Here is a 27,362-nt window from a genome sequence, read left to right as displayed (position 1 = left end):
GGCGGGACCTTTCATTCGATTGGTTCAACGGGTGTCAATCACCTCAGGTCGATAGCAAACGAGCTAACTAGCTCCACACAGGCAAAATACTGTCTGAAACATAACAGCGAAAAATCGGCGGGTTACTTATTTGAATGTATTTATTCATTTTTTATATATCGAAACGTTAGATCGGAAAATTGAAGAAACTGGGGCGAAAGGAGAGGTATGTTGATTATACTATAGTGTCAGTAATAATAAGTTAATTGGAAACAGTAGCTCAGCTTACACGCTACTAGACACAAACATATTAGCTTAACGCTGATGCAAATAACTACATCAATATTTCGGTGTTATTAAACACATACTCGTTAAAGATTTAAGGATTGTTTAACCTCTACAGAATAATTTACGTTCTGTAAGTTCTTTCATCAAGTATATCCTTGTTAGTTTCAATAAACCTCATTTGTTTGCTGGTTTGTTTATTTGTTTTGATAACTTGTGTGCCGTTGTTGTTGTTGTTAACATTTTATTAACATTATGTGTTTATAGTATAATATAGCTGTCGCTCTATATGGCTTTATTAACCTTCTAGTTGGAAAAGCTCGCAAGTGTAACGTTAATATATCTAACGTTAGATTTAACCTTTAATTTCTTGAACATCTCTACAATAACATCTATGAACGTTATATTTGTTATGTTTACTATTAAACAACCCTATGTAATTTAATTTATAATGATAGTAATAATGGTAAAAAAAAAAAAAAAACACGATTTAAAGGGATAGCCTAGTTCACCCAAAAATGAAAATTTTGCCATTATTTACTCGGCTTTAAGTTGTTCCAAACATGTTTGAGTTTCTTTCTTCGGCTGAACACAAAAGAAGATATTTTGAAGAATATGACAAACCAAACAGCTGATGGAGAATATATTTTTTCTGATACTATGGAATTCAATGGGGTTCATCAACTGTTTGGTTTGTCATATTCTTCAAAATATCTTCTTTTGTGTTCAGCAGAAGAAAGATATTCGTACAGGTTTGGACCAACTTGAGGGTGAGAAATTTTCAAAATCGTATTTTTTTGGTGAACCTATTTTTGGTGACCTATCTCTTTAAGTGAGCACAGGCTAATACGTGTGAGTAAAACACATTCACGTGTGTGTAAGTTAGACACACGAGAAGATAAAGCCTCAGTTAGCTGTCGCTGAATTGTTGATTTTGTCTGTGGATCAAACTGCAAACATAGAAGCCTCTGCATATTAGTATCAGATAATAAAACAAATAATGATATTACCGTAATAAATAATTTGTATTTTGTTTGAATTCTGTTAAATAATTTGCAGTTGATTTTTGTATTTATTAATTATTCCTAATATTTACTCGTAAAGCACCTCAAAACAGTTTACAAACAGCCTAATAAATGTATTAGTGTACATAAATAAATTAACGCTAATAAAGAAACGAAGAAAATCCCTATTTAAGAAGCTTTGTGAAAAGCAGTTTGATTAATTTAACTGATTTTCTGTAACACAGTGGTCAACATTTGAAGTGGATCAAAACCTTTCATCAAAGTTATACATGAATTTTGTCTCAGGACAACTTTGATGAACTTTTTTGATCCGCTTCAAATGTTGACCACTATATATTTGATAATTTCTCTTGGTTTATTTCGCTCTGTAGGAGAATGGTCGTCCCTGATAATAATAAATGTCTTTGTGTGCGTAAATAAATGAGGAAAATCCCGAACTGAAAGGCAGTTTGATGAATTTTCTTGTGTTTCTGTAATATATTTGATGATTTCTCTTGGTTTATTTGGCTCTGCAGGAGAATGGTCGTCCCTGATGGTGGAAGTGTCATTCAGCCAGCCGATAATGGTGACGCCGACGGGACGATGTCCAGCTCTGAGCCCGAGTTCGGGCCGACCCTGACCACAGCGGAGCTCGAGGAGGTCCGAAAGCTTCAGGAGCTGGTGCGGCGCCTGGAGGTCCAGAATCAAGCCCTGCGCAACAGGGGCAGCAAACTAACTAACAGCAACCTGACCACAGGGAGTAACATTAACCACCTGGACGAGGTCATGGACACGTCCCCCAGAGCAGAGGATGCTGGGAACTCGCTGTCTCCTCCGGCGGGCAGCAGCAGCAGTGAGGACATGTCTCCGCTGCCGGACGCCTGCAGGCCTGAGGACGAGGACGGGTTCCTGAGCTCACCGTGTGCTTCCGGCTCCACACACACGCTAGCACGCTTTAGCGCTGGAGTGTCTCCAGAGGTGTGCGATCCAGAGGCGCTGGGCGCGGGTCACGCGGGAATGGACCAGTCCGCCCTGGACGAGGTGGACGTACTTGACTTGGAGACGTGTGCTCAGGCCGACGATGAAGACAGCTGGTGGGTTTATTGATCTTTCGGTAACACTTTATTTTACTGTGTCCTCCTTGTTACACTGTATAGCAGTGTTTCCCAACACATCCCATGTGATGATGAGCTGATGAGTTGAATCAGGCGTGTTTGATTTGGGAGACAAAGCAAACGTGCAGTGTTGGGGGTCCTTCAGGAGCAGGGTTGGGAAACACTGCTTTATGGTAATGACTATAAATTATGGATAATCGGGTCCTTGAAATCCTGGAAAGTTTTTTATAAACATTCATAGATATTCCCTCCGGTCTGCTAATGTTATTTCCCCAACACTTCGTGGCCTATGCTCATTAGCAGTGTTGGGAACGTTACTTTAAAAAAGTAATTAGTTATAGTTACTCACTACTTGTTCCAAAATGTAAATGAGTTAGTAACTGAATTACTCTATAATAAAAGTAACTCGTTACCAGGGAAAGTAACTATTTGCGTTACTGTTTAAAAAAAAAGTTGCTATAATACAAAGAATTTGGATTTTTGTGAGCAGTTTTCACAAGTCATTTGAAATGAGTAGAACTGACGGGTGTTAACTTTCGATATTTATTGCACGTCGACAGACAGCAAGAGGTTTATCCTGCACTTCAACTATTATCTTTGTAAGAAAAGTAAACAGTTACACCATATAAAGTGCATAACTCTTCTCTCAACCTGAGACAACTGGTCAAGAAAAAAGAAAACAACCTGGCGAACTAGCATCTGTGGTGGAGGTATCTGTGTTTTTTGCCACTAGCTTTGTAGATGCGTGTGTCAATGTGAGATGCTTCATTAAATTAGAGTTGCTAACAACGGATGTCGACAAAGTCTTCGCTCCTGGACATAATGTACACATTACATGCACGTTCTTGCCTTTGACCACAATGAATTTGAAGTAGTGCTTATATCTCCACCTTGAAAATGCCAACTTTTCATTGGATTGCTCCTGACTCGCCATCTCTGCTGCTCCGTCGAATCTGTTTAGCTGTTGTGTGTGTGTGTGTGTGTGTGTGTGTGTGTGTGCTGGCATGTGTGTAAAAACACTAGCTCTGATTGGCTACCATGAAACATGACTCTGCCTTAGCCAATCATAATCGCTTACCTCGTTATTATCCCACCTCCTCACTAGCTGTGAGCCAGGGGTGCGTTCGGAATCGAATTACACAGTTTATTCAATCAATGCATATATAACGCACCGCATTTAACGTCCAGTAACATTAACGGCGTTGTAACGACGAGAAAAGTAATTAGTTAGATTACCTCGTTACTGAAAAAATAACGTCGTTACCTAACGCCGTTCTTTTAAACGGCGTTATTCCAAACACTGCTCATTAGCTTGCTTGATTTATGTAAGTTACGCGCATTTACACGTTACGTTAAGTGTTTCCCGCTTGAGGTGCTTTGTGTTGTACGTTGCCATGATGTTCAAGCTCGCAAAACTATTACGATGGTACCTCAACGTTTGTTGTTGGACACAACACTAAGGCCTTGAATTTGAGGGTATTAGACCTGGAAAGTCCTTGAAAGCTCCTTGAATTTGAAGTTAACCGAGGTGTGGGAACTGGGAACCCTGTTACATGCATCCACTAACCCTAAACCAAACCCTAACCCTTATAGCAGCGGTGGCCAGTCCTGTTCTAGGAGATCTACCTATTGACAAAGTTCAGTTCCAACACAATTATCAAGTGCTCATGAAGATCTTAAAGGGATAGTTCACCCAAACATGAAAATTAGCCCATTATTTACTCACCCTCAAGTCATCCTAGGTGTGTATGACCTTCTTCTTACAGACGAATACAATCTGAGTTATATTAAAAAAATGTCCTGGCTCTTCCGAGCTTGATAATGGCAGTGAATGGCTGTTTCTGTTTTCAAGTCCATAAGTGCATCTATCCATCATAAAAGATCTCCACACGGCTCCGGGGGGTTAAAGGGTTAGTTCATCGAAAAATGAAAACTCTGTCAGTAATTACTGTCCCTCATGTGTTCCAACCCCGTAAGACTTTCGTGCATCTTCAGAACACAAATGGACATATTTTTGATTAAATCTGAGAGCTGTCTCACTCCTCCATAGGCTTCTATTGTAATTAAAACTTGCCGGCCCATAAAGTTATTAAAGACATCGTTAAAATAGTCCAAGTGACTACAGTGGCTCAACCTTAAAGGATTAGCCTAGTTCACTTTAAAAAAAACTTTTGCTGATAATTTACTCACCCCGATGTCATCCAAGATGTCCATGTCTGTCTTTCTTCAGTGGAAAAGAAATTAAGGTTTTTGATGAAAACATTTCTCCATATAATGGACTTCAATGGGACCCAAACGGTTCAAGGTCCAGATGACAGTGTCAGTGCCGCTTCAAAGGGCTTTAAACGACACCAGACGATGAATAAGGGTCTTATCTAGCGAAACGTTCGGTCATTTCAAAAATATATAAAAAAGTTTAAGTTTTATAAGCACAAACGCTCGCCTTGCTCTGTTCTGTGATGCGCGCTCGTGACGTCACATAATACGCAGTTACGTTGAAAAGGTCACGCTTCTATGAAAAGTAAAACATTTCTATCCTGACGAAAATTTTCTTTAGGCTTTTTAATATTCCAACAGCCAGGATACGCACACGAGATGGGCATTTTAACCGATAAACTGACACAAAGACATTTGAATATGTGTATATGGTCCTCCTTCCGTACATTTGTAAACACTGACCCGGTACTTCCGCCTACGACTAGCGTGACCTTTTCAAAGTAATTGTGTATTACGTGACGTCACGAACGCGCTCATCACAGAACAGAGCAAGGCGAGCGTTTGTGCTTATAAAACTGAAACTTTTTTATATATTTTTGAAATGACCGAACGTTTCGCTAGATAAGACTCTTATTCATCGTCTGGTATCGTTTAAAGCCCGTTGAAGCGGCACTTGAACCGTTTGGGGCCCATTGAAGTCCATTATATGGAGAAATGTTTTCATCAAAAATCTTAATTTCTTTTCGACTGAAGAAAGAAAGACATGGACATCTTGGATGACATCGGGGTGAGTAAATTATCAGCAAAACTTTTTTTTTAAAGTGAACTAATCCTTTAAGTTTATCAAGCGACGAGAATGCTTTTTGTGCGCAAACCCCCCTAAAATAACGACTATATTCAACTGTTCACGTTCTTCTGTGTGGGCCTCTGAGTGAGTTCATGTAGTGTAACAGCGCATCGCTTCTGGGTTGTACGTCAGAACGTAGGCTCACTATTGGCCGACGCTGGTCATGTGTGTGATGTGTGTGATGCTGGCCAATAGTAAGCCTACGTTCTGACGTAGGTTTCGATCCCATAGAAGCCTATGGAGGAGTGAGACGGCGCTCAAAATATAATAATTAAAATATTTTTTATTAAATCTAAGTCTTACGGGGTTGGAACAACATGACTAACCCTTTAATAAAGGCCTTCTGAAGCAATACGATGAGTGTGAGAGAAATTTTCATTTAACATTTTTTATGAAGTACAATAATTAGCTTCCGGCCAAACGAACATACGGACTCCACTTAAGTCTAAAGCGCAACTTATGCGAGTAAAGCAACGAACTGCTGATATTTACGCTACGCCATACGCTACACTTCCTGCAGATGTCATGAGTTGCGTAAGTTACGGTTTAGACGTAAGTAGAACTTGAATATCCCTTGGGATAAATAAAGTATATATCATCATCATCGTCAGACTGTGTATTGCCGGCCGTTTTGGCCAGAGGCTAGAATTTTACTTTGTAACGTGTTAAATATGAATATGTTTCTTACACAAGCGCATCGCTTCTCTTCAGAAGGCCTTTATTAACCCCAGCAGAGCCGCGCGGAGCACTTTAATGATGGATAGATGCACTTTTACGGACTTAAAACTTAACAAGCTAGGAAGAGCCAGGTCATTTTTAATATAACTCAGATTGTATTCGTCTGAAGAAGAAAGTCATATACACCAAGGCTTGAGGGTGAGTATATAATGGGGTAATTTTCATTTTTGAGTGAACTATTTCTTTAATTACCTGGTTCCACTGTCTGATCAGGGCTGGGCTGAACTTTGCAGGACCTTAGATCTCCAGAAACAGGAGTAAGTACATGTTGGTGATTGTTACTTAAATGTATAATTACACTTTAACAAAGACACCTTAAAATAAAGTGTAATCGTTTTTATTATTATGTAATGAAGCACTGAATATATGATACACTTTTTCTTTGGAAAATGTAGGAGTGTCAGTTGCTCGCTCATGCAGAACTCATCTCCACGACGCTAGGGTTGCTGGGTTGTCGTATGCTATGTTAGTAAGCTATTGCTAACTAACTAATTGCTATTGCTCCCAAAAATCATTAACTCACCCTTAAACTCATAAGACTGTGGTTCATCTTCAAAACACAAATTAAGATTATTTTATTAGCTGTGTTTCCATCCAATGTGTTCAAGAGAACAAAATTGTAATTTCCTCTATCATAAATGACTTGCGGCTCAGAGTTCACAGACTAAACACAAACTAATGTGGGTCTCGATTAAATTCAAGACCTTTAATAATAAAATGCCATAACTCCAGAAACGCGTTATTTGACCGTTTTAATAGGCTGCTCAATTTATTTAAACCATTTAAAAACATAATATAGCAAATTGTGAAATCACAAAGTCTGCAATTCACTCTGTATTTGCGCAGCGGGTGTCAAATGCATGCAGGTTACATGTGTCTCAGAGCTTCACAGTAAACGCTGCTCCACACAAGCTCAGTCTCTGCATGTGCTGTGTGTTTGGGTTTCCAGGAACGGGCATTTGGGATATAGAGTCTGATGCGCTTTGTGTTTCAAAAGCAGAACTTGGAAAAAACACTCAGATTTTCATTACAAATATCGTGATTTGTGTTTTTTTGAAGATGAACCAAAGTCCTATGAGCTTGGACTGACTTACATGAGTAAATGTCATTTATTGTGTTGTGAGATCTCGCGACTACTGTATTCTGAATGTTACCGTGATTCATCGGTGGCTGTGACCGTGATTTGAGAGAGGCTGAGAGAGGGGGAATAAACACGGGACGTCCAGTGGCATCTCTAGAATCACAGTGTAAGCCTGGCCTTGCCATGTTAGTGCCGGGCTCAGTAGCTGTTCTTCTCTGTGGTTTAAGAGCTGTTTTAAATCCACTTTGGATATTAGGGAAGGTCAGGGTGAATGGTACTAGGTGAAGTTTTGTTCAGCCCAATGAATACATTTTACTCTTGATTGGTACAATTTTTTTTTTTTTGTGCCATTTTTTTTTTGTAACTACATCATCAATGCGCATGCCTCGCTGGATAAGCAGTCGTTCCTCAGCTGTGGGTTTATTAGTAGCGTAACCTTACAGGCCATAGCTAAAAACAGGCTGCGTGTCAGTGAGGAAGGATTACTGCGAGAGGTGGTTTTGCATTAGGGTTGGGCGATATGGACAACAACAAAAAAATCGTATCTCGGTATGATTTGGCTGAATGACAATGTACAGTAGCCTATATATCTTGGCATCTTCTACTTTTTTCTATTTGGATAAAAATAGTAAAAAAAAATATAATTATTTACAAACAATATTTCACATAATTAAACTGCCCAATGTTTTCCTTCAAACAGTGCTCATGCTGAAGGCTATATGAAATATAGTGAATGTAACCATGTAGGTTATGCTATACATTGTGCAAAAAAAAAAGGTTAATCACGTTGTGACAACAATCTTAGTCAGAATGATTGTGCTCTTGTCTGTTTGGTGCACATTACGCTTGCTTACTGAAGTCTAGTTTGCCTAAGGCTCGTCCACTCCTGACAGCAAAATGGAAATAACATTGCACTGAAAAACACGACATCTCAAACGCATTAAACGGCACAAGTAGTCAGAGCATCTGACGGGGCAAGCCCTTAGTATAAAGCATGACTCAGGTTTAGGACAAATTGGATTACGCATGGCACATTCCCCACAGCAACTCACTGCTTGTCTATTTTTCAGATGTCCTCGTTATATATCAAACTACGGCATATCTATATAAACTGGATTGCCTCATCCTATATTGTTTCTAAAAAATATATTACGATATTGCGTACAAACTCGATATACTGCCCAGCCCTATTTTGGATTCAAATGTACAGGAAATGTTTCTAATATAATGTTTCAGAAAAATGTTTCTAAAATGAACAATTAACACTAATAAAGCCAAAGTGTGATCTCGGGATACTCACCAAGACGGGCATTATGACAGAGTTTTGTGTAAATTTGTCCTGTCAAATGCAAGAAGACCTGAAAGAGAATTACATTTAGTATCCGCATGAGACTCTTTGAGCGCTCGCTTCTGATGTGTTCGCACAGAAAACCAGATTGAGTTCTGTTTCGCATCTTCTTGTGCTTGACTGTTTAAACTGGCAAGGCGTAAGAACACGTGCAAATGATAAACGTTTGTGACCAAAAATGTTATATTTTTTTCTAGTCGACTAGTTGACGTTCATTTATGCCATTAGTTGACTAGTCGCACATTTATGTATTCATTTTATTATTTAAATTAGAAAATGGTTTGAGTTTCAGGTCTTAGAAAGAATGTTACGTTGTTCTACATTGCAGAGAAATACTAAACCATAATAATGAGCCTTTAAAATATACATTAAGCACTCAAGCGATCGGATGAAGCGTACCACAGCGACACTGGCAAAGGTAATGATTATGAATCTGTTGGGGAAAAAACTGGAAGGACAGTGTATGAACATTTTAATAATTTATTGAGCTGCAAAGATGCAGTTGGCGACACTGACTCGCCATCTCCACAGTATAGTGGACTCGTCCATGGAGAGAAATGCACGTTAAGTTAAACGTCATGCTGTAAAGCGTGATGCTAATACCGTATAGCTTCCGCATGAACACTTGGATATGCGGCTAAAAATAGCACACATTTATCTAGGTTAATGTTGGTGTGAGGCGTTTGGCGGCTGCTAGTGTGTTTATAATATGTTTGAGATCAATGAATGATCAAATGTTTGGATTTCTTGCCCCAAATAAAGACCACATGGTCTAGCCGGTTTAACAATCTGACACAGACTGCCTGACTTTGCCAATTGCTTTAGAGTTTTCTTCCGCAACTAACCAGCTAATTCATTTTTGGTCGACTAAGCTTCTTTTCATCGACGCACGTTTAGTTGACTATTAGGGGACAGTCCTAAAAAAAAATATTTTCATAAATGTATTTTTTAGGCTAAAGGCTGTTCTTTTTAGTCCATCCCTTGGAATTTATTCTGCATTCATTTGTTTAATAAAAGCTGCAGTCCGTAACTTTTTTTTAGGTAAAAAATTATCCAAAATAAATTTGAGCAAGTACATAACCAGCCAGTGTTCAAAACTATCTGCTTGCCTTAGCTCGATTCAAAACGGTAAGCTTGTAATAATGTTTCTAATTCCAGTGGTACTGGTGGATTTCTGCGGGTAAACATGTCTTTGCGTCATTACGTCACATCTGTACACATAAAGAAGAGTCTCGGCTAGTGGGCTATATTGCTCATTACGTCACATCTGTACACATAAAGAAGAGTCTCGGCTAGTGGGTCTAATTTTAAACCTGCTTTTATTTCTCTTATCATCCTTGATGTGTCCAAAGTAGTCGATTGTCGAGTTCACGTTACCTATGATCACGCGCGTGAACTCGACAATCGACTACTTTGGACTTCGACCGAAAACAGGAAGTAAATACAGGTATGTGCGCTGGCTGATATAACATCATTTTTATTAATATCTTTCACATCTACTGCAGTCAGATTCACTCGTGTTCACTCTGAAGGAATCACTCAACATGGCTGGGCACTTGTATGACACATCAAGGATGATAAGAGAAATAAAAGCAGGTTTAAAATTAGACCCCATTCAAGTCAACAGGGTGCAAATTTTAAAGGATAACACGGTGTAGGCAACACCGATTTTTGTCGTTGTTCTCTGTATTGACAGCACTCCAAATTTACTAAAAATTGAGCTCAATGTTAAAATTGACCGGAGTTCTCCTTTAACATTAACAATTTGAGAACAAAGTTTAATTTGCACAGTTCGGCGTGATAAGCGATCGTTAGATTTAAACTGCACGATTTATTGCAATGCTTTTTTCCCCTTATAGTCTAGATGGGATGTACCCAAAAAGTGAAAGTGAGGAGCATTTATGGGTACAAGTCGGGAACCGGCCTACTTTACATATTTCATGGGTGCTGAATCCAAAAAAACTGGTACCCAAGCGAAATTTTGAGTTTTTGACCTTCTAATTTGCATATCAAAATGGCCGCCAAATTGCCTATCTTGCTCAGTCGTTGGACCATTTTCCCCTAGTTTTTTTGTAAGTAGGCAATCAAGATGAGGAAATTAAGTTTCTAGATCGATAGTCAAGGGTCAGAGCAAAGATATAATGGATATAATAATTTTTTTTATGTATATATATATATATATATACAAAATACCAACTTTTAAGTTGAAAGTAAGCATTATTTGTGTAATTTTTTAAGGCCGACATAAATATTCAATCAATATCACTCTTAAGCCCTATTCGCACGGGATTAGTACTATCTGAGGACCACGTGTGATTTAGAAATGACCCCCACACATCTGAATTTCGTGTGGCGCATTCACACGGGATAACCAAAGCCTGTGATTTTACTCAAATTTACTGACTTATCTCCCTGATATGACGTCAATAGGCTTTACTAGGAAATGTCTTGCCGTTATTATAGGTCTAGCTGTATGATATATCATAAACAGAAGAATGTTCCTTACCGCATGCTGCTATACATATCATTCATCTCCATCTAATCATTCTTTTTGTTTTTGCTCTTCTGATAATTTTCAGCTTTCTCTTTCTGCAAATTGAATAGTAGTTGTATAGCGATATGACCCGGCACCCAAAACACTATCAAATCACTTCAACGCAGCCTCCATTCTTCGCGAAAGATGGAAAAAAAGGCGCGCATGAAACAAAAACATTGAAAAAATTATATACGATCCCGCCAAATCACAGAGATCGCATCGCTTGTTGCCGGCATTGCTTCTGGTTTACCTGTCCTGGAGAAAAGTATATGCCTTGCTGCATCATCAGAGTCTGTTTTATGCACATCATATATTCTGCAGACAAAAGCCTCTGAAGATCTTTGAGTCTCCTCCGTGAGATCACCAATTCTGAGGTTGCTGAGCAATTGATGGTGCATTTTCCAGACTTTCCACGATATACTTTTGGTGTATTTGTACTCAACAGTGTATGTAGACACTCAACAGTGTCTACCCCAAGCTATTCACGCAAATGCGTGGGAAAAGCTTCCCGAGGTATCATAATGGGTGCTGAACATTATAAAAAGAGGCTACTCGCTGCAGTTCGCTCGACGTCCCCGTTACACGGCGCGGGTCGAAACTACGGTAAAAAACGAAGTAGCTCATCTGCTTCGAGCCGAAATGGCGAAACTATTGAGCAAAGGGGCCATAGAGCCTTTATCTCAAGCTCAGAGCGAAGGGGGTCTATACAGCAGATATTTTCTGGTACCGAAAAAAGACGGGGGTCTCAGACCCATTCTAGATCTAAGACAGCTGAACAAAGTGCTTGTGAAACGCCAGTTCAGAATGCTCATAACCAGGAAAATCCTCGCGCAGATTTGCCAAGAGGACTGGTTTATGTGAATAGATCTGAAGGACGTGTATTTCCAAATACAAATAGCGTCACGTCAGCATCATCAGCACTCCAGTTGGGTCTGCTTCGCATGCGCCCACTGCAGTTATGGCTAAAAGCGCGAGTACCACCTCGGGCATGGGCCTCTGGTCTGTTTCGCCTCACGGTCAATCAGAAATGCGTCTCAGCTCTGAAACCTTGGAGAGCAATCGACTGGTATCAGTCAGGTGTAAACCTGGGGACTTCCTTGAGTGTGAAGGTGGTGTCCACGGACGCCTCCACCTCGGGATGGGGAGTGGTGCTTGAGGGCAGACCGTTCTTTGGCCAGTGGTCAGAACGGGAGAAGCTTCTACACATTAACTTTCTAGGAAATGATGGCAGTCGACAACGCGCTGAGGTGCTTTTGTCCCCAGATAAAGGACTACCACGTCTTGGTCCGCTCGGACAACATGTCAGTGGTGGCCTATATAAATCGCCAGGGTGGCGTCAGGTCCCGAAACCTTTACAGGCTGACGGAACGCCTCCTGGTCTGGGCTCAGCACAATCTTTGGTCCCTACATGTGTGGGCCATCAACGGGTACCCGCTAACCTCCCGGAGGGAGTGTTAAACACGATCACGCAGGCTAGAGCCCCATCTACTAGACGACTCTATTCCTCAAAAATGGTCTTTGTTTTCTGGCTGGTGCAGAGCTCGAGGCTTTTCACCCGCAGACTGTGGGGTTACGGAAGTTCTAACCTTCCTTCAAGAGCTACTGGATAAGGGCAGAACTCCATCCACGCTCAAGGTTTATGTGGCGGCCATAGCAGCGTTTACTAAACCAGCGACTGGCCAGTCACTAGGGAGGAACGATCTGGTCATTCGCTTCCTTAAGGGAGCCAAGAGGCTGAACCCTCCCAGACCCCCTTCAGTCCCCATGTGGGACCTTTCTACGGTTTTGGAAGCCATGAAAGGTGCCCCGTTCGAGCCAATCCATTTATCGGACATGAAACATTTGAAACACTCAAACCAAGACACAAGGATATTTCCCTGTCTGCCCTGCCGGTTTACAACGAGGAAAAGGACGCGAGCTTCCTTTGCCCAGTCAGGGCATTAAGAGCTTATGTGTCTCGCTCGTCTGTTTTCAGACAGACTGAGCAGCTCTTCGTTTCGTTCAGCGGACGTTCTAAGGGACTAGCCGCATCGAAACAGAGCCTATCCAGGTGGATAGTTGATGCCATAGCACTGGCCTACACTTCTAAAGGCTTGCAGTGTCCTTTGGGTGTCAGAGCGCACTCCACTAGAGGCATGGCCTCGTCGTGGGCGTGGTCTAGCGGGATTACCTTGCAGGATATCTGTATGGCGGCAGGCTGGGCCTCCCCGTCTACATTTATAAGGTTTTATAACCTAGAGGTTCCCGCCTTGCAGGCTAAACTACTTTTGGTCTAAAAATCAGTACTGTCTGCCCCGTTGCTTCGGCTCAGAATACTGAAACTGCTTGAGCACCGCTCGCTGATCGATAAAATAACTCCATGGGCATTGAGTAAGACCCATACTGTTACCCAGTGAGACCGAACATTTTCACCCTGACTGTGTGGAACACTGTTGATGTGATTAGCTCCCTTAGGATGCTACTTATTGGGGAATGATGCTTCCAGCCTCTCTTCTCAGACTCTCTGTGAGTCCCTGGTGATTATGCACAATATGAGCCCCAGACACCTGCCCTTGGGACTTTGGTGTTGGATCACAGCACGCACAGCGTTTTACACTGTGTTCCCCGTAGCATAAAATATTACGCAGTATGAGAGAACCTCTCGTAAGAGAACGTACTCGATTACTAACGTAACCTCGGTTCTCTCTAGAAGAGGGAACGAGTACTGCGTATCTTTGCCGTGCCTGCAACACGCTCTGGTTCGCTTCGGCGATGAAAAACCAGATTATATCAGCCCATCGAGCTGTATTTATAGGCCCAGGCCACACCCGTTTCGGCGGGACGTGACGTAGTGGGCGCGAAGCCCCCCCTTTGGATCTGACGTCACGATGGGCCTCTCTCGATAGGCTGCTGCAGTTGCCGCAGGACAGCCAATAGGCACGCGAGCCGTCTTTTAAAATTAATTCAAAATTAAGGATAATTTTTGGCTTCAATATCTTGTGGAACAGAGGTTTTCCCCTGTTGTACTGTTTACTGTTGTAAATACACTGTTGTACATCAACAGTGTATTTACACAACAGTAATGTGTTATAACATAACATTATTTAATATTTGAATCACAGCTTAGGCTATAGGCTAGTGTTTTGACATCGACAGCCCAAGTGCATCTTACCTCAAACTTGCGACTAGTTAACTTTCTAAAAGTGAATCGCTTCTCGGGTCGAAATACCACTTTTTAATGCGTGATTGTGTAAAGGTGTTCCCGAGATACCAACCTTTTGCGAACTTGCTTTCAACGTTGATCACTCATTCTCATGGAGACGCGGCGTGCACGGAAGGGGAGGGGTGTGTGTATGCAGCCTGCACACGCGTGCATGTGAGTGACAGAGAGACTATTCACCTGGGTTTTTCCCGTCTTAGAATTTAGAGAACAAATGCTTAATTTGCATAAAAAATTAAATCTCAGACAACTTACAATGGTGTTTTTCTTAGTTATTATGTAATATGGAATACATCACATATCATATATACACTGGGAACATTTAAGAGTGATATTGATTGAATATTTATGTCGGCCTCAAAAAATGACACAAATAATGCTTAATTTCACCTTAAAAGTTGGTATTTTGCATATATATACATAAAAAAGGCAGTGAGCCTCCATTATATCTTTGCTCTGACCCTTGACTATCGATCTAGAAACTTAATTTCCTCATCTTGATTGCCTACTTACAAAAAAACTAGGGGAAAATGGTCCAACGACTGACCAAGATAGGCAATTTGGCGGCCATTTTGATATGCAAATTAGAAGGTAAAAAACTCAAAATTTCGCTTGGGTACCAGTTTTTTTGGACTCAGCACCCTTGAAATATGTACGGTAGGCCGGTTCCCGACTTGTACCTATAAATGCTCCTCACTTCTTATAGAAGGCCATTTTTCTGAAATCCGTCTAGTCTATTAGTTGGTCAGAACAGTGGATGTTACTTACTTGTTCAGATGACATTTTCCGGTGAACATTCGTATGTTGGTCATACTTCCAAAAAGTAGAATCTGTGATTGTGAATGCCAGTATCCACACCGGCGCGGTGACTGACCGCCGCACATTCTCCTCAAAACATTGGATTCATCCACGCTGTGCCGTGCCGAGGCACAACCCACGTAAAGTTGATAATTCCGCGAATATCTGCAATTGACCCTTCACAGGGAGTTGATTGACAGGCGATCTGACCAATCATACTTCGCCAGCCGCCATTTTGTCCGACAAAGCAGTCAGGAGAGTTAGTAGATTAACATGGGAGGATTTGAACTTGAGAAGCGGAGTGTACTGACGCCTTTCCGCGGTTAAAACAACATTTCTTCTGATGTTCATTCATGTTTATTTGATGCTATAAATGAACTAGAAGGAAGAGATGATCGGTTCACAAGCAGATTTAACTGATGCTCTACAGCGATCTGTCAGACACATTAAAGAGCCACAAAACTATTTATTGTTTACGTTTCGTTAAAAAAATGACCACATTTGAAATGTGAGACTTTGTTTAATATCAAAAGTATCCTGTCCTGTCTGTCAGTGTGTTGTAGCCTAGCTTGTCGGACATAGCGACAGTAACTAAAGGGGGCGGGTCTTTGCGAACGGTCAATTGCAGATTTCGAACAGAGAGGGCGGCAAAGAGGAGAAACTACGGCTGCAGCTTTAATAGAGAATTCCCAAAACAAAACAATAATAAGCAGCTAATCTCTCTAATGCAGCTTTAATTGTAAGCAGAATAATCTAGCCACTGATCCTCCGGTGGATTGGCCTCTCCGTATGTGCAGATCTGCTGCTCGAGGTTAATAGAGCCCTGTTTGTAGCAGCATTGGGTCGTATCGTTGGCACGTGGTAAGCAGCTTTTGGTGGATTTACGCTTCATGTGATACTGCTCATTCTAGATGGTGAAAAAAGAGGATTGTTTTGACCTGGATGTGGACTGACTAGAACAGTTTTTCATAGGATCCATTATATAAAGCTGCAGTGTGTCATTTTGTGTGGCATGTTGTTAACATTGTCTCTCATATATCAGTTTAATGTCATCTAAATATGTACCAGTATAACATTCATAGGCAGTTGTTGTACTGTGTCTTTCAATATGCCTTCTAATGTTCATTGATGTTTATGTCCCGCTGTGACTAGTCAAAAAGAGGAAGAGATGATTGGTGAACTTGCGTGACCATTGTATACCACATTAAAGAGCATCAAACCTATTATTAGAATTTCATTATGAATTTAAAATCTGAAATCTCAGACTTTTTCATATTAGGAGCAACAACACAAAGCTTATTGTTATTACTGGATGGCATGTGCGCTACAAATACTATTTAATAAAGTTTTGTTCGTGCATTATTAACTGAAAACAGCACAGACTAAAAGATCTTAGTTTATCAAAATGAAGATTGATTAAAAGTGAGAAATCAATATTGTCAACCCAGCCCTAGCTTCCACACAGCTGACATTTAGTGGTTAACCAATGGATCGCCAAGGCAGATATTTAGCTTTTTTTTTCGTTGAGAAAGTCGCCATCGGCCGATAAGCTTTTCTTTTTGGCCAATGTGTTGGAACAGCAGGACATTTATTTTAAACGCGCTGAGAACGCCAGCGTCAGTGTCGGGTTTCCCATTATTCATTAGTTTACTGTCTCTGTTTATGTTTATGTGATATCTAATCAATTATTGGACACAAACAAAAAGTAAACTGTATATGAACAAATATTATAGCATTTGCTTTTCTATTATTAGTTTTTTTATCACTTAAACGAGTGAATGTCTAAAAAAAACGTTTAATTTCACAAAACTATCAACTCCAGCTGTAAGATCTTGTGAAGTGTGCATTTGTAAACTGCATAAAAACATGTGCATCGTAGGGATGCACCAATATAAACGTTTTGGCTGAGACCGATAATTATTTTATATTAGAAAACGATAATAACCAATATATTGGCCGATAAATCTATATCCAAGGTTTTCTATAACTTTTGAGAGCCTGATTACAAAAAGTCTCACCATGTCCCAAGCACACAATTCTAATGTTCTTCTCTTTATAATTTTATGTAGCCTATATGACAGAAACATGTTGCACTTTACTGTATTTTCCTTTTTTGAAGTGATTCCAGTCATATTTCAAGCAATTCAAAACCATCATGACATACATTGCACATCAGAAGTGTCTCAGCAGAAGGAAATAATAATCCATTATTTATCGGCTTTAATATATTGTCCAATTTTTCTTATTGGGCCGATAACATTAAAAATGGACCTATATTGGCCGATACGATATATCGTGCATCCCTAGCCTAGCGTAGCGGTTGGTTCATGCGAATCAAATGCAGACAAGTTCAGCTGTCACTGGACATGCATGAGCGACAAACTTCCCTTGATTTCAAACTCAAGGATGCTCATAATTAACATAACATAATTTTGACTGATAAATACTATCAGACCTCTTGTATGTCAAAAGATCATGCAAAAGTTTATTGTCATGACCCTTTAAAAGGTGAACTATGCAGGCTTACTGTGCGTTCACACCGGACGTGAATAGAGCGTCAAATTCGCACCTGCCGCATCTAGTTATACGCTTTACCACTTTGTGTCCATTCGCGCGTCAAGAGCGAAAGTTTCGAAACCCGTTGGCGGCCGTCTTTTTACAAGATGTGTGATGTTGATAGATCATTTATCGAGAGAGTCACCGCTCTGTATTTGCTCTGGAGAGCAGAACGGTGGCGTAGGGATCATCGCCGCCGTATTTGGGTCCACCAGACCCTTCGGAGGCGAACCCAGTTTGGCGAGTTTCACCATTTGCTCCAGGAGCTGCGCCTGGATGACGGTCGCTTTCAGCGGTTCTTCCGCCTGTCCCGCGCCCATGATCTGCTGTCCCGCATCAGAGCGATCATCATCCTATGTCACTTTATGCCACGCGAAGCAATCAGGCTCCTGATTGGTTAACGCGGCGCGAATTGACGCAGAAGTTCAGATTTTTCAACTCGGGTGGCAGACGCGAATTCGCATCAAACGCATGAATGCACAAAAAGCACTACATAAAATCATTTGTGCTTAACGCACCAGACGCTCAATTCGCGCGAACTTGACGCGCGAATGAGGCGTATTCGCGTCTACCACGCCGCACTCTACGCCTCATTTGCGCCGCAGGAATTTTTACGCGTGTAACGCGTCTTTGCATTGACTTAACATTGAAATCACTCGCGCTATTCGCGTCCAGTGTGAACGCACCATTAAGCTTAATTTACCTGAACAGAACAGGTAAATGTTGGAATTGGTTAATATGTATATAATAATGGTTATATTACTTTTTTCGGGTTGAATGGTGGCCGTCTCGCTTCCCCCGGTGCTTGTGAGCGGAAAAACCACCCTTGCAACTTTGAGCCAGCGGGCCGCCGGCCTCAGCGTCAGGGAGCATCGCGTGATATCAGGTCTCGCGATGTAACGAATTGCTTTACGGCAAAAAAAAGATCTGCTTAAATTCTGGAATTATTGCTCCCTCACGCTGTTCGAACCCGAATGAAGAAGACGTTGTAAAGAATGTCCCGTCTGCTTTGATGTCGTTGATCTACTAGCTTCTGGTATCAGAGTCGCCAACGAGTTTTTACGACAGTGTTGTCAAATATCTATTCCGAAGCTGTAGGGGGCGCTCTATAGAGAAACCTGCGAGCAAAAAGCGAGAATACAGCGAAGAAATTCCCGAAACTACATAGCTCTGCTTTAATTAAAATATGTCTTGTATTTTTTTACTTCTGACAATCCTTTCAAATGAGTCAGCAGTCCAGAATCAGGAATCTTATTGCCATTGTTAAATTCTTCCTCTCAAAAGGAAATGAATGTTTGTGTCTGTCCAGAGAGAGAATGAGCTCCATCAGAGCAGTGTTTATCGGCAGCATTTTGATGAGCTGCTCATGATGGATGGATTCTTCACAAGTGAACGACCAGCATCTGTTCTAGTAAACACTGTCCCACAGAAACTACTGGCTTTCATTTCCCATATATAACAGGAATCTCTGGTGTGCCATCTTTATGGGATACTAAGTTGAGTCAGTGTAAGTGATGATTGTAAACAGTCTGATGGGTAAAGACACCCCAGAGCGCTCCAGAAGTGCTTTTTTCAGGTGCTGTGACTAATTTCTAAGTTCTCCCCCCAAAACTAATTTTAACGGTTTAATTTCATGGTTGATGTTTATAATTACTGTTCTGTAAATGCGTCCTGTTTTTCTCTCTTCAGGTTGTACGTGTCCCCAAAGAAGCAGGTTGTGGCAGAACAGGGTCCCGAATCACCACTGAAATGGTGTAGAAAAGTTCTCGATCACCCCAGTCCAGAGACTGAAGTCGCCTGTCGGACACTCATCAGCCGACTAGACCAAAGTATGGACGCTTTACAAGATAATAGAATCAATATTTGATGGTCATTTAACTGATGTGAACAAAACAAAGGGGTTGTTGTGTACAGATTAATATAGATGATCCTAATGATTCAGGAACTGATCACAAGTGGACGATACCGAAATAATGCAGGTGTAAAACGCTTTGAGCTTGTCCACTTTTGACCACTTCCAGGTAGTCGAAAACGCATTAGACCAGATTGCTTTCGTAGTGTAAACGCTCATGTGGACGAATGTGTTCAAACAGCTTCAAGAGTCGCCTATTGAGTCTGACCCAACATGTAAACATTATGGCAAGTGTGCTAGCCAGACGGGATTTAAACTTCGTCGACCCAAATTTGGTTTGAAGTTGAAAAACATAGCAAGCTCAATGTTCTCTCACTATTCCTGATTTCTAACTCACACTCTAAAAGAAACTAAAGCTGCTGCTCTCTGTATGTTTTTACGTGTGTGTTTTAATAGTTATTTTGTCTATTAGATTTAAAGATCTGAAAAAGCCCATACATGTACCCGCCTATAGACCCTCCCCTCGAAGAAATCAGGGCATAAGTGGTTGAAAGTGGACAAAAGAGACGGATTTAAACACCTGGGGTCTGTACCATGATGGTAGTTGAACAAACTCAGGGTTACAGGATTAGTTTTGAGTTGACAAAACCAAACCAATCCAATCAGGCTTTGTTGGTACCATGATGGATTTAAAAAAAAAAAACATTTTGCATGGTTGAATTGGTCACAATAAGATGTATAACATGCACAGGGCTCAACACTAAGGATTTTTTCTAGTGGCCCCACCACAAAAAAAGTAAATAAAATAAAATAGTTACTGTTTTCAATGTTTTTGACTCCTGTAACCTTGTATTCTAATAAATAAGCTTATTACACTATTTTAAATACTAGCGAAATTTCACAATTCTTGTTTCCAATTTCAAAACTACAGCAAAAACTACTTTCCGAACTAATTTAAGTTCAAATTCAAGTTCAAGTCACGATGGACAAAAATCCAGAACTGCCATATATATATATATTTGCATTTCAAAATAGGGGAGAGAAGACTTATCACAACTTCCATTTCAATGTCTTCAATGTCACCATGTTAAATGTAACTAAGATCATTAAAATACACTACACTGTGTGCCTAAAAAGCTATAGAATAAAAATGCTAGAATATAAATTGCGTATAAGTATGTATATTTTTTACACCTGTCCGCAGTTTGAAAGCAGCAAGACAGTCTCTGAATTGTAAGTAATAGATTCATGAAAACGCAATCTAAATGTTAACAGGTGAAGATGTCGAACAAACGCTTAGTAACTTTAATGCATTTTTTTTGCTAAGTGTCTCTTTTTATATAATCCCATTACAGTCACATTTCTTGTAAGAATAACTTCTTGATGAAAGTGCATATTTATTATTGCGTTATTGCGCTTCTTTCTTTGTTGCGTCAGTTGCTGTGTCAAGTCTTTGAAGTTTAATGCTCTCTGTGTTAACTGTTCACACACCAATGACATCTGTCATCATTCACTCGCCCTCATGTCCCTCCAAACCTGTTTGACTTTCTTTGTTTTCTGCGGAGCACAAAATATATTTTGAGAAGCGAGTGAATTTTGAAAAGTCAGTGTGGTCCAAAACAACTCTGCACCCCGCTGATATTCATTTCATGGACTTGTGGGTGAATAAATGATGATTTTGTTTGTATCTGGTTGTTAGACATGGTCGTTAACTGATTTGATGTTTGTGTTTTGCAGCATCTAGATGGAAGAACGTGTACAGTAGCCCGTCTCAGACATCCGAGGCTGGCGTCTCAGCATCCTCTTCTGCTGGGTACCTCAAATCAACTAACAAAACACTACTAACCTCTGGCAGCTCAGGTATGGCATTAACCCACGCCTTACAGCCTCTCACCACAACACACACACACACACACACACACCCATGCAAGCGTTCAGTGGAGTGGGCAGAGTCGACTTTGTTTGTGTTCAGTACACATAAAGCATATGATAAGGTCAGATATCACGCATGAGGTTTCTGGCTGGCTAATTCCTCTTAACTTAGTCTTCGGCTATGTGTGTTTAAAACCTGTTTGGTCTGCGGTGTGTGCTAAAGTCATGAGTAACTGCCTCTGCATGAGTTTCTGCTGTTTAATGAACCACATTGGTAGCCAGAAATGATTTTAGTTGCTTTGCTGCAGGCATGTGATTCACTTGCAGTACTAGGGCTGGGCGATGTGGACACAACATCATATTTATGTATTTTTTTTTAGGCTGAATGGTGATAAATAATATGTCTGTATTTTCTATGGAGTGGCTACATGCTTTGTTTTTATGAGGCCCACCTTTGGTAAATAAAGCTGGCAAAGCACTTACCGGTAGTTTTCTGGTTGTGATGGTTTCAGTGATGGTTTCCCGTACTGTAGTTTATGCTGAAAGAGACTTTTTAGATGCAACCTGTTTATGACATTCTCTACAGATTAAATGCTTTTGATGCTCATCTGATATTTTAAATTTGAATAATCTCTAAAGCAGGGCTCAAAGCTAAGGATTTGTTTTGTACTGGCACAGTGGTTCAAATGTTTTCTTGCCCTGTCAAAATTTTCACTGGCCGCCCCCACCACAAAAACGTGATTAGATAAATGAAAACAATAACTAGGCCTATTTTATTTTATTATAATATTTTTTTACCCCTGAAACCTTAAATGAGGTTATGACAGCAACAACTACTAGCCTAACTTATAAATATTATTAAAGACAAGTAAACAGTCAATAATTAAATAAGAACAAATAATCAAATTATGAGAAACGGCACACTTTAATACAATAGAACAAACATACAAATGAAATAAACACTGCTTTTCAGGTTGGTCTACCAGTAGTTTTTTGGTACAGAAATTAAATAAAGTAGGCTAATCAAATGTAAAATGTAAAAAACACTGCAAAGACTTTACTGTATAAATTAAATAGAGATTGAATAACTTTTGTAACTTAAATAAGGATTACGGTAGTCAAGAGCAGAGAGTGATTTTTCTTTTCTTTGTCCATTGTTGTTTGATTAACATTAAAAACACAGACGGCAGAGGTTTTAAGAGTGAATGCCCAGATCCAATATAGTGTTACAAATGCATTTTATTTAAATGTTTACATTCACTTAAGACATAACCAGCTATGTTTACCAGGAAACTCACCAATACAGGCTTTTTGATGTAATTCTGTGAGAATCAGTGCTAATTTTGACAGCAGATTTAGTTTTAGTCTTTTGACTAAAATGCCTTTTTGTCATATTTTAGTCATCTGAATTGTTTTAGATTGAATCGACTAATAAGATAAGAATTTTGTTTACTAAAATCTGATGAGTTTAGTTAAATTGTAATGCATCAATTAAGCAATTCTCTTAAAAAAATTCTAAACTCATTATATACTCCTGGAGAAAACATATTAACCTGTTATATGAATGATATTAAGGTTTGATCATGCAATACAGACACAGATAAAAGCTGCTGTGACATAATATGTAGTTTTTGCCATTTGAGATGACTGGGGAAAAAGTGTCCCAATCAACCTGAATTCACCCCTATGCAGTCTTATAACAACTTGCAACAATCTTTCTAGCAGACATATTTGTATGGCCTAAATTAAATGGAGATTACGCCTCCTTAAAGCTATCAAAAGTCATTCAGTCAAGTGTTTTGTTGTTCGATTAACATTAATGACAGCAGCAGGTTTATTAGACTGCGGTCACTTTAAAGCCGAATGCATGGATCCGATACACTGATACACCAATGTTCTCCCAACGGTTTGTTCACGTGAATACTCACCAAAACAGACATTTTGACATTATGTTGTATTTTTCCATTCAAGTGCGGAAACACACAAAAGAGAGCTTTCTGTGTGCGCACCGAATACTATGTCGTCATGCTTTTTCAGATTTATCCATATGTCTCCTTTTCTTTCTACCATGTTTAAGTTTTATGAGACATGCAGTAAGTGTATGCCAACTTGTGTCCCGCTGGGTAGATCAGCACGTTACAATTCAAATGTGCACGTCTTTCTCTCAGGACATCAGTTCTGACTGGAGTCTGGATCTCTTCCCAAATCCTAACATTTTCGTCTTGTTTTTATTCATTTATTTCGTCATAGTTTTTGTCATTCACAAGTTTTTTTTATTTAGTTATACAGTCTCATTTTCGTATGTGAAAAATGTCGTCGACTTTATTATGACAAATTATTCATGAACTCAGCATAAGACGACGTGAAAGATAACTTATTTGTGCACTGTCTGAGATGCGGCTTTCTGTAATGTAATACGCATACATACACATGACGTCACCGTTTTTACAAATTCATGGTGTTAAGTCACCTTTATTTATATAGCGCTTTTTACAATACAGATTGTATCAAAGCAGCTTCACAGTGATAACATGGAAATAATACAAAAAACAATTTCATCATCGTCCACCTTTTAAGGCAGATCTATAATATTGATGAATATTAAATGTCCCCAACTAAGCAAGCCAGTAGCTTACACAGAGACAATAACAGTATATTTTCCCCCAAAATTCAACCCGTTTTCAAAAGTGTGTGTTTTTAGGCCCTCAAAACGAACAGCCAAAACACATAAAACATTTTTTTAGTTTTTAGTTGAAAACCGTGTCTTGTAAGCGGCCTCAGAGACTCGCTCACAGTCAGGATGAAGCTTTACGCAAAATAGAAAATGCTTGCGTGAGTTTCCAACATTACAGATGTTATGTTTTCAGTGCACAGCACGCAGACACGATTAATCGATAATCAAAATCGCTGGAGATTCTTTCAATCTATTATCATCATCAGCACTAATATTGAGTGTTTTCTGTTGTTTACAGGTCACATGGGCGCCCACTCTGCTCTCAGCTCACAGTCCTCTATTGACAGTGAGTTAAGCACCTCGGATGACTCCATCTCCATGGGCTACAAGCTTCAGGATCTGACTGATGTTCAGATAATGGCTCGTCTGCAGGAGGAGAGTAAGTGGGCTTCACCAGACACACATCCAGACCCTGTGGGGTTTCACCTCGGCACAATGCACCACTTATTCATGCAAAATGCAAATAAATGTAGGATATGAAAATGCTTTCTGTTCTTGTTATTTGTTTTGAAACTCATTGCTTCAACAGAATGATCTGATTATGGTTCAGGCAAATTGTAGACGGCTGTTATTTGTGTATCGAGAACACTTTTAGAGATTAACTTGAGTCGACTATTACACAGTTGAAGGTGAAAGCACATAAGTTTTATTATTAGAGAAACCACATGGGTTTGTAGTCTGTATATGATTTTTTTAAAAGAAAAAAGGGGGTGGGGGGGGGGGGGGGGGGGTATAATTCCCTTTTCACAAAATGTAAAATAAGTCTGATGTCCCCAGAGTGTGTGTGTGAAGTTTTAGCACAAAATACCCCACAGATATTTTTATATAGCATGTTAAAATGGTCACTTTTTGAGGGTTTGCAAAAACGCACCGTTTGTCCGTGTCCCTTTAAATGCAAATGAGCTGCTGCTCCCAGCACAGGGGGCGGAGCTACAACAGCTTGTGTCCTTTTACCTCACACACACGTGCACTGAAAATATAAAAAAATGTTAGCCTTATGTTCAAACCGGAGTCAGACAATGATGGAGAGAGTCAAAAAGAAGTGACAACATGTAGACAACATTTCTTAATGATTAGCTTATGTGTAGTTATCTTCTAGTCATTGATTAGCATATTCTGTCATGATAATATATAAATCGTGTTCTGGGGGCGGGGTTTATGTAAATTTTAGGGTTGGTGATGTCACTAACCCGGGAGGAATGTCGTGTAGTCCCTACCAGCCGTTTCTTGTAGTCCTTAAAAAGCAATTTCTTTAAAAGCAAATATCTCCCTTTGCTTTAAACTTTAAGCGTTGTAACTTTGCAGATGTTGTTTATGATCAAACAGCAACATTACACACTAACTAAAGTTAGAAAAGTGAAATCATATTCAATAATCACCCCTTTAATATCAGTTTCTGAACTTAGTAAATGTATGTGGTATTTTAATTCCACTTTACTTCCACAATGGTCACTTTTCACCATCAGCAATTTACTACGGACAAAATAAAACCCTACATAACATTTTTTTTCTGTTAAATATGCATTTTCTGTCAGAAATGTCAATTCAAAAAGGCAGTTTCATGTTGAAATGTACACAGTAGAGCTCAGTCTCAAAGAATCCTTCATTATAAACCGTGATTGCCAAACACTATATATATCTCTGAGTGTACTGAAGCCAACATACTGTTATTAAATACTGTAACTTCCCCAAACTCAGCAGAACGTACTGATAGTCTCTGGCTGAAATCGCCCCCTATACCCTCAAATAAGGCGTTTGAGGGAACAGCCATTTGTAGTGGTGTCAGAAACCATAGTGGACGTAACTGAGTGCACTCATTCAATCCCACAATGCACTGCAATAACGAGTGTACAACTGATGTACGCTCAACAGCTGCCCATATTCACTCACACGTTTTCATTCACTCCTTCAAGTGAACAGTATTAGTGGACTAACGTAGGAATAGTAAATGAGGGTTTAGGAGGCGATTTCGGATTCAGCCTTTGTCTTTTTTAACTGATTACGCTTAAAATCCCATAGACTTCCACAGAAAATGCCCTTTTTCAGCCTGTGTCGATCAAAGTTTTGGTTGCAATAATACTAATGTCTATTCCATCAGCTTTTTTTCTGCACTATTACAGCCAGTGTGTGTGTGTTTGTGTGTGCCAGGTCTCCGGCAGGACTACGCCTCTACCTCGGCCTCGCGCCGCAGCTCCTCCGCCTCCCTGCAGTCCCTGCGTCGAGGCACATACAGCGACCAGGAGTTCGACTCCTACAGTCTGGAGGACGAGGAGGACGAGTGCTGCTCTCTGCCTCAGCGTCTCCAGCGCTACTCGCCCTCGCCGCACAGCTCCCCTCGCTGCCTCTCTCCCAACACACTGGCGGAGTACAGCCGGCTCGCCGCCCCGCGCCCGCGCATGTCCCGCCGCTCCCTGCAGGGCCCAGGGTCCAAGAGCGAGGGTAGGACCTTAGTGTTCGGCTGACGTGAAAACAGCATTTTGCGGTATACACCGCCAGTCACAAGTTCTGGATCGGTAAGATTTTTTATGGTTTTAAAAGAAGTCTCTTCTGCTCACCAATACTGCATTTATTTGATAAAAAAAAAAAAAAAAAAACGTAATATTGTTAAATATTATGACAATTTAAAATGACTGTTTGTCATCTTGTAATCTTCAGTGTCACATGATCCTTCAGAAATCATTCTAATATGATGATTTGATGCTCAAAACGCATTTATTATTATTATCAATGTTGAAAACAGTTTTTTTTTCAGGATTCTTTGATGAATAGAAAGTTACAAATAACAGCATTTATTTGAACAGAATCTTTTGTAACATTATAAATGTTTTTTTATAATTATTATTATCAATTTAATTAATCTTTGATGAACAAAAGTATTGATTTATTTAATTTTCCCCCCCAGAAAAAGTAAAATAAAGGTCTTACTGACCCCAAATTTTTGAACGGTAGTGTTTAATGTTACAAAAGCTTTCTATTTCAGAAAAATGCTGTTCTTTTGAACTTTCTATTCATCAAATAATCCTGAATAAAATGTAAATAACGGTTTTCAACGTTAATAATAATAATAATAATAATAATAAATGTTTCTTGAGCATCAAATCACCATATTAGAATGATTTCTGGAGGATCATGTGACACTGAAGACTGGAGTATTGATGCTGAAAATTCAGCTTTACCATCACAGGAATAAATTACACTTTA

General features: G+C 39.9%; 1 protein-coding gene across 2 annotated transcripts in view; it reads left to right on the top strand.

Moving 5' to 3' along the window:
• Positions 1–27,362, top strand: part of LOC307008564 (SLAIN motif-containing protein-like) — a 37,358-nt gene continuing 9,996 nt past the window's right edge. Inside the window, exons 1-6 of one of the 2 annotated variants that reach the window (XM_079631477.1) lie at positions 1–205; positions 1,805–2,362; positions 19,393–19,532; positions 21,293–21,415; positions 24,400–24,540; positions 26,310–26,600. In XM_079631477.1, the coding sequence (XP_079487603.1) occupies positions 1,809–2,362; positions 19,393–19,532; positions 21,293–21,415; positions 24,400–24,540; positions 26,310–26,600 (1,249 nt within the window). In that variant the 5' untranslated portion in view covers positions 1–205; positions 1,805–1,808. The remainder of the gene's footprint in view (positions 206–1,804; positions 2,363–19,392; positions 19,533–21,292; positions 21,416–24,399; positions 24,541–26,309; positions 26,601–27,362) is intronic. The other variant, XM_079631478.1, reaches the window with a different exon arrangement.

This window comes from Phoxinus phoxinus (assembly GCF_949152265.1).
Source record: "Phoxinus phoxinus genome assembly, chromosome: 12".
Lineage (NCBI taxonomy): Eukaryota > Metazoa > Chordata > Actinopteri > Cypriniformes > Leuciscidae > Phoxinus > Phoxinus phoxinus.
Note: the sequence above shows the minus strand (reverse complement) of the source record. Positions and strands in the feature narration are given on the sequence as shown.